Source organism: Silene latifolia, chromosome 3 (assembly GCF_048544455.1).
Source record: "Silene latifolia isolate original U9 population chromosome 3, ASM4854445v1, whole genome shotgun sequence".
In the NCBI taxonomy this organism is placed as follows: domain Eukaryota; kingdom Viridiplantae; phylum Streptophyta; class Magnoliopsida; order Caryophyllales; family Caryophyllaceae; genus Silene; species Silene latifolia.
This window is the reverse complement of record NC_133528.1, coordinates 125836713-125845466: the sequence shown is the minus strand read 5'-3', so window position 1 is coordinate 125845466 and position 8754 is coordinate 125836713. Positions and strand designations below refer to the sequence as shown.

General features: G+C 35.4%; 1 protein-coding gene across 1 annotated transcript; it reads left to right on the top strand.

Annotated features, from left to right (window-relative positions):
* Window positions 1-2982: 2982 nt before the first annotated feature.
* LOC141647985 (protein IQ-domain 26-like) lies at window positions 2983-7335 on the top strand. The gene is made up of 3 exons (XM_074456393.1): window positions 2983-3857; window positions 5956-6162; window positions 6635-7335. The coding sequence occupies exons 1-3, from the start codon at window positions 3414-3416 to the stop codon at window positions 7193-7195; spliced, it is 1212 nt and encodes a 403-aa protein (XP_074312494.1). The 5' UTR covers window positions 2983-3413; the 3' UTR covers window positions 7196-7335.
* The last annotated feature ends 1419 nt before the right edge of the window (window positions 7336-8754 follow it).

Here is an 8754-nt window from a genome sequence, read left to right as displayed (position 1 = left end):
AGAACAGGGCCTTACAATTTTACATACATTCAACGGGTCTAACATGTCAAATACCTTTAATATAATTCTAACAAAATACGGTTGTATATTATCTGATATTCAAATCTCCAAATATGGACTATTTATATTGTCACGGTATTGAACGCTTAATCACGCTCAATTATATGTTCATGTATCTAATGATAGCGCCTACTATTACGACTGTGCATTTTTTGCACGGGAATAAAACTAGTTGTAATAATAGAATTGTTATTTCCTAGTCTTAGTAGAAGTATTTATTTTCCTAATTTTATTAGGAGCGTAGGTTATTTCCTAATTCTAGCAAGTTTAAGAATATGACAAATATGCCATATCATAGTCAGTTTAGGCGTGTCTTAGGGCTGTTCTAAAGTCATTAGAAAGTCGTTTATTTTAGCTATAAATAGAGGTCTTGTATCAAGTTTTTTATTTAAAATTCAATTATAATAAAAAATCACAGATTTGTGCAGTTGTGCATTTCCGGATTTGACACGTTTCAATCCAACCTTATTTTTGTTTGACGCGTTTTCAAACATTAACCTGAGTTATAGTCAATAGGCCTTGATTATAATTCACCATTATTCATTTTATAGGTCTAGATCGAATAAATATCCCATTGGTTCGATTTCTCGACAGATTTCGAAGTAAATATCCCATTGTTTCAAGATCTTACCAGATTTTGAGGCAAATATCCCTTATTTCATTATTGTCGTTCTTCTTTGAAACCGCTTCCGCGCAACTTTCGTATCATAAGTGGTATCAGAGTTTCGGCTCTTGATTTTTTCAAATCTAGACAGTCCTAGGCGTGTCAAAGCTAAGTTGTTAGTTGAATTTCTGATTGCGATTGAAGTTCAAAGATTAAACTCAAGCAGGTAGTTTGAGGGTTAATCGGTTTTGATTACTCATCTCAGGAGCACGGTTCTTGTACCTTGTTGTTCGAGGCGTGACAACAACAACAACAACAACAACAACAACAACAACAACAACAACAACAACAACAACAACAACAACAACAACAACAACAAAAATACTGTTCACGTGCGTAGTATTGTTCATCCTGGGGAAAAAACGAAAAAAAAAAACAAAAAAAAAAGAGGCATAGCAAGAGTGTTCGATTTTGAAACCATCTACAAGGACAATGTTAAGTTTGATCCGACATTACCTCATATTTTCGACGATTATCACGAGGAGGAGACATTAGAATCTGTCGAGTTTCAAGATCAACCTTGTTTTTGTTTGACGCGTTTTTAAACATTAATCCGAGTTATAGTCAATAGGTCTTGATTATAATTCACCATTATTCATTCAATAGGTCTAGATCGAATAAATATCCTATTGGTTCGATTTCTCGATAGATTTCGAAGCAAATATCCTATTGTTTCAAGATCTTACCAGATTTTGAGGCAAATATCCTTATTTCATTATTGTTCTTTATTCTATTAAACCGCTTCCGCGCAATTTTCGTATCAACTCGGGCTGAACAAAACCAACTCGGCATTGGGGCGGCCCAACCCGGTCCACTGAGCACCTCTATTTAGACTTAAAGTTACCTACTTTAAGTTCATTTCAGAACCAATAAGTTTAGTTCAGAAAAGTTTAGTTTATAAAAGTTCAGTTACCGTGGTGATTGGTGAGTGTATCACCATATTCACATATATTAAAAGTATTTTTTTATTAATAAAATGTTCTACTTTGATCATACAAACTCACTTCTAATAAGCAATAAAATACACGTTAACTCTCTAAAAAGTAAAGTGGTTGGATGTAATTGAATGGAGAAAGTATAGCCTGATCCCTAGTTGTATAATCTAACCAAAGAGTCGGAACACTCATACAGAACAACAAATATAGCCTGTCTCTAAATTGAATCGTATACGATTTAGAGCTATTATAAAATTTGTTGAATCTGGTGTTAGTATCTCACGATGATTGAAACCCACCCTACCTAATGAGTTATTAGAAATTGGAAACGACTTACCCATGTATCAATAATTAATACTGTAGATGACAAGCACTTAAATAATTTCTACTCTAAGTCATCACCGAAATGACCTCATCAGTTATCACTCAAACCGAAATAGACCAATAATATCACAAAAGTATAATCTAATACTCCCTCCCATCCAGACCAAAGGTTACAGTTGCTTTTTGGCACTATTCATGGTCGTAGGGAATCTTTGATATTATTCTTAATCTATAAGACAAAATATAGTCATGTGAGATCTTGTTTGATTTATCGTCATGAATGCTATAAGAATATCAAATTTTTATAATTTTTAATAATGTGTAACTAAAGATATGCACGTTACAAAATGTGCCTCGACAAGTGTGATAAAACAACTGTAACCTTTGGTCTGGATGGGAGGGAGTATGTCTCAACTCTATATACATACCATACGTTAAATAGCTCAATTTGATCCCATCACATCTTAACTGATATTAATGTTTCAATGAGACGGTTTCACGTAACATATACTCCTTTACACGACACATGTAACTAGAGGTGATCAAATATAGGCTTGGGCTAAGTTCATGCTAAATTTTTGGTCCACGGACAAATGGGTTGGCAAGTTTAGGACGGGTTAGTGGACCGAACCTTTATATTTTTTTTAAAACTTCTTGTCCATATCTTTTATTTACAAAGAGGATAAAACAGGTTCAATCAAGACGACCCATAAACAAAATAACTCTTCATGAAACACACGACATATCACATTTTCAAATCCTTATCTTCTACACAAAATCTCATTTGTGACGGCACGTATCCGTCACTTTGGAGTGACGGATACCATTTTCTCTCACAAATGACCCAAATAGAAGATAGAGGAAAGCACATGGGGATGCCCCCACCTTGTCCCCCATATCCGTTTTGTGAGTGGCATTACCCGTCACTTATTCCGACCCGTCTTCAGCAAGACTTCCTGTATCTTCTAAAACTATACTACTAGCCTACTACTATGGTCTATGATTGTATCTCCTCATACAAAAATGAATTAAATTACCAACAATCTAATTCAAATTCTTGACACACAACCTAACTACTACTACCCCACTATGCATCCATCTTCCACACTTCACTCAATTACTTATGTTGACTCCACATACATTACCTCATCAAAATTTTGAAAAACTAAACTTAACCCAAGTTTCCCTCTACCCAAGAAAAAGAAAAAGATCCCTTACTTTTCAAATTAATTACCTCTATAAATGCGCCTCTTTTTAACCCTGCAACTGCAACCCAACCTTTTTTTACCTTTCATCCCCTGCCACCTTTTTAAACTCCTAAAACCCATAACTTCCCACTTCATTACAACAACAACAAGTTTCTGAGTTCTGGCCCCTCTTTTTAACTACATCTCCTCAGAAAAAACTCCTAAAAAAATCCCAATTGAAAAATGGGTAAAGCAATTAGATGGTTTAAATCTCTTCTAAGTTCAAAAAAACACAATGAAAAAGAAAACAATCCTCCAAAAATCAACAACAATAACAATGGTGTAACAAATGAAAATGTGAGTATACAAAATGTGGGTTGTAATGGTGTGGGGAAAAGATGGAGTTTTGCAAAGGAAACAGTGGAGAAAAAAGAGAGTAAAACTAAAAATCAAAGTAATAAATGGTTTAAAGAGTATCTGATAGATGAGAGGGAGAATGAGCAGAGTAAGCATGCCATTGCTGTCGCCGCCGCCACGGCCGCTGCAGCGGATGCAGCTGTTGCGGCAGCGCAGGCGGCGGCGGCTGTGGTTAGACTAACCAGTCAACGCAGGGGAGATTTGTTTACTGCAGATGGTACAGAGAGATGGGCTGCTGTGAAAATTCAGAGTTTTTTCAGAGGTTATCTGGTGTGTTTCTTTCTTTCTTGTCTTTCATTTTTGTTTTTTTTTTTCCTAGTTTTTTTTTGGTAATTTTGTTTATTTTTATTTTTAATCTTCTGCCAATTCATTTTTCATTTTTAACCGCGTCTTAAAAATTTCTTATGCTGGTTTAAAATTTCTTCTGCCAATTCATTTTTTTGGTGATTGTAAAACGGATTTAAACACATCCTTATTAGTGAGGAAAAGTGGTTACAAAAAGATACCATTTTATGATAAAATTATGTACAACTGTCTTATATATGTATTGTATGATCATGTCATAATATAGTTTATTTTCTTCTTGAAACTGTTTTATTAGAGGAAGTTATGCTGTTGTCTTTGATCCAACTTTTGCAAAATATTGGGGATGTTTTTGTAACATACGGAGTATTAGATTAGATTAGTGACACTGTGTTCTCTACCGATTAAAAGATAAGAAATTGTATTTTTAATAAAAAAAAATTAGTTTGAAAAAAAACTCCCAATTTTAAAGGTGGATTTTAAGATAAGTCAAAATTGTTAATTAATACGGCGCAAGTAAGTCTCTCTTGTAAGACGGTTTTATAATCAACTCTCATTGTTATGAGACCATTTACAAAAATATATGAAAACTAAATGTCATAAAATAGGTACGAAGGTACTTAATTTGACAATCTTATACAAGAATTTATGCAGAGAGTATTTTAGTTGGATTAGCTGTTGATTTGATTTATTGGGGGCAGCCGTAAATTTTGGGTTGTAAGATTTGGTTGTTCTGTTTGTTTGATTTTTCCAATTTTGTGTTGTTTCTTTGTTGGATTTGTAACAGGACCACACACAATTTACTTCTATTGTTATAGTACGTTTTGCTCGTATTAAATAAGCAATTCAAATAGATATATAACTATCAGAGCAACTCTTACATTTATAACGTGATGCCGTGATGGTGAACTCAGAAAAATTATCGTGCGATTTTAAAAAACCGTACTTTTCACACCTAAATCATTATAATATTTCATTTGGTAGATTGTTTTTAGGTGTAATGAGGACACCGATTTTTCGTGAACTCAAGTACTAGGGTAACTTTGATTTCACTATTCCTTATTTTGTTTGTTCCAAATTACTGCATGGATCTATTAGACGCGTAAATCATTATATGTCGTTTTTGACGGTTGTATGCGGGAAACGAATTCAAAATAGATCCAAATATTATCACATGATGGAAATAAGGACAAAACTTTCGGTATTTTTTAGGCAATTTGTCATGTGATTTGGCATGTACTTGATTATGACGGATACAGGATTTGTGAAAGGTGAGGATGAGGATAATATGCAAATGTAAGGTTGTGGGACATTAGTTTATATGTTTACATTTGGGTTTGTTGGAACTTGAACATGAGGAACAAAGTCACAAAGTAGTAAACTCCAAGAGGGATTTTTGTCAAGTTTTAGCAAGTAGCTTTGTTTTTTTCTCTTTTTTCAAGTTGGCCCTCCTCTCAATATTCCTTATTTTTTGACCTTTTCTTTCTTGCATTTGAATTTGAAACCATCATTACATCATCTCATCTCATTATTATTATTCCCTCACTTAATAATAATGTTAAAGTTTACCCATTGTCTTCATTGCTATTTTAATACTACTTCTCAAAATTCAAAATTTTCACTCAATCACTGCATCCGAATCTTGACTTCTCAGGTTGGCTTACTAGATCTCGGATTTAACTGTTGAATCGGGCGGGAGATTATTATATGAAAAACTCACATATTCGATTTAAATCAACTATTTATCAGAAGCTGTGTCGTGTTGACAAAGAGCACGTAATTAAACTGTCTATTGTGAAATTGCATATTTAAATGGGATCGATTACTACAAATGACATAAGAAACTGTTGATTTGGTGTCGAAAAACATTAAAAACGGATTAAATTGCATATTTGAAGTTGTATTACTTGTTTCCAAGGCATGGACCGATCAATTAAGTATATAGGGTCCTTGAACAGTTCTGTATTCCTTTTGCTATTTTTTGTGGTGATAAAATAATACGGAGTAATTTATAAATTTTCAATGTACTCGTAATATTGTTAATAAATTTTTGTGGGTCAAATAGGCAAGGAGAGCGCATAGAGCACTGAAAGGCTTGGTGAAGTTACAAGCTCATGTTCGAGGCTATCTAGTCCGTAAGCAAGCTGCAGCAACTCTTCACAGTATGCAATCTTTGATTAGAGCTCAAGCTACTGTCCGATCTCTAAGAGCTAATCAATCTCTTACCCAAAATAATAAGTTGCAGTCCGATTTTCGATCACGTAGATCCATGGTAAGCCTCTAAAGTCTAATTTCATTCTACACATAGGAAAATAAATAAATCAATTCAACCGTTTACATGACACCTGGATTTACTCACCCCGTTTAGGCTTATAAGTAATGTTTTATCGTAGACCTGACAAAGCTGACCCGACCCGAATGACCGAAAATGACTCGGAGTGTATTTCCCGAAAGTGACCCGATAGACCCGAAGTAACCTGACCCGACCCAAAGTGACCCAAAATGACCCGAAATGACACGAAGTGACCTAATTAAGGCAAAATTATGTCCCGAAATGATCCAAACGACCCAGATTGACCCGACCCAAAAATGACCTGACCCGAAAGTGACCCAATAAGTTATTGACCCGAAAATGACCCATTTGCCGGGTCTATTTTATCGTATATAGTCATACCGAAAATTTGCTCAAATGTTGGTAGAAATTGTCAAAGGTGACTAATGTTGGTGCCTTTGGTTGGTTTCAGGAAAGGTTTGATGAGACTAAAACCGATCAATTTCATAGCAATAGACTATGGACATCATGCGACCCATATAACAGTCCATACGAAGGGAGTCCGAAAATTGTAGAAATTGACACATATAAGCCGAAATCAAGGTCAAGGAGACTTAACAACCCTTCAATGTACGATTTTGGTAATGACGATTTTCAGTACCCAACAATGTCATCCCCTTTGCCAAGTATTCCCCATCAAAGTGCCTATGATTGGAGCTACTATGGCGAAGAGGGTCGGGTCTGCACGGCCCAAAACACACCCCGTTTCACCAATTCAATCCGGCCCAACGCACCTCCAACCCCAGCCAGGAGTGTGTGTGGAGATGGTTTGTTTAGGCCTAGCTACATGGGGGATACAAAGTCGTTTCGAGCTAAGTTGAGGTCTCAGAGTGCACCGAAGCAAAGGCCCGCGGATCGGCCAAGGAAGGGGATCTCGTTGGATGAGCTTATGGCTGCTAGAAATAGTGTTAGTGGTGGTGTACTTAGGATGCAGAGGTCTTGTTCTCATCTTCAAGAGAGTTTGAATTATTAACTTTATTAGGGTTTGATATAGTTTAGTGGTAACCAAGAGATGAGTAAAGGGATTTGAACAAGGGTCGTTTGTGTATATATTCTAATTTTAAAGGTGTTTGCTTTTATAATTAATGAAACAAAAACGCATGTTTTTCTTTATATAAAGAAAGTGTAAATTTGCGGAAATTACTGTGCCATGAAATAATAGCCTCACTTTGCATCGGTGAGAGTGTGAGACATCGTCTCATGGTAGTCACTGGTAGATGTGGAATACAATGTGTCTCGAACTCACGTTATGTTTAAGTTTGATTTCAAAGGCCAACTAACTTTGACGAAATATTATATAAATACATAAACAACAATTTCCTTGTAGGACAGTCTTTTTCGTGTTTTTTTTGACAAAATGTGACCATTTTATTGTAAACTAGATTTTGTGCCCGTACGTTGTACGGGTTATAATATTGATTCGTCTTTAATTGTATCTTTGCGATTAAGAAGTTTAAGGCAGGAGGAATGTCCTGACACCAAAGTGTTATACTCCATTATCAATTACAGGGACGGAAACACAAAATCGGCTCCTGCTTTAGTAGGGAAAACACTAATACTGATCTATCTTTGTTTTTCTCTTAAATTTTTATCAAAATTGTGAAACGGATAGCTAAAATAGCTAGTGAGCTAAATAATGAAAGCAGCAAAATAAAAACGGTATATAAAAACGGAGATGTTTTTGAGTTTGTTGCTCTTACTTGTTTACACCTGATTTCGTGCATTCTTATTTCCCCCAAATCCTCTGTTCTAATTCTAATGCTGAAACTGCCACTGCTGATTTTAGAACAGTCCTATATAATCTGCATGTTTCTCAACAATTTAACAATATACCAACAAGGTTGATTTTGAAGCGGTTTCTGAACATCAAAAACCATTTTTTTTTTTGTATAAGAAGTGCTTATTTCCAGCCATATCCTGGATAAAGACGGTAATTTCCCCACACAGAAAAGAAGGCTAAGGAGTCTTGTCGGCCGAAATGGAGAATGAACAACTTGATGAAGGCAACTTGTTTGTCAAATTTACGTGATTTTGTTTGGTTTTGATCGTCAAGGGATGGAAGAATGCTAATGACCTGACCACTTTCAGTTCAAGGATGAAGATTGCTGGTGCTTTTGATGAGTCAGATTTTGAAACGCTTGCTTTATCTCTGATATATAATATGGACTACCTTCCTCCTCCTAAAGATATGCACTTGCTGATTCCTTTTTCGCTTCCGATCCTTTGAAGTCTTCAGATTTTGTTTCTTGCGCTCCTTTACTATGTCTTCAAATCCATCATCGAGCATCTGCATTCTAGCGACTCGCCTTGCCTTAAAGACCTGTAAAATTATGAAATCGTTCAAATATAACGCAGTCTAAGTGCAAAATTATCACAATAGCATCATCTAACGAGTGATCAGCAATTTATAAGCCTCTCCGTGTAAGCACAAAAGTTGGCTCAAACTTAATATGCATCGAACAATCCGACGTCCAGTGTCTATTGTTGATGGAGCCGAACGTCTATATTTTATTGTTGATTGGCTTAGATTAT

Excerpts from the sequence above, each read along its gene's own strand:
- LOC141647985 (XM_074456393.1), top strand. The coding sequence starts at position 3,414 with ATGGGTAAAGCAATTAGATGGTTTAAATCTCTTCTAAGTTCAAAAAAA. Across the intron at positions 3,858-5,955 it reads GTTTTTTCAGAGGTTATCTG|GCAAGGAGAGCGCATAGAGC; the intron begins GTGTGTTTCTTT and ends TGGGTCAAATAG. Across the intron at positions 6,163-6,634 it reads TTCGATCACGTAGATCCATG|GAAAGGTTTGATGAGACTAA; the intron begins GTAAGCCTCTAA and ends GGTTGGTTTCAG.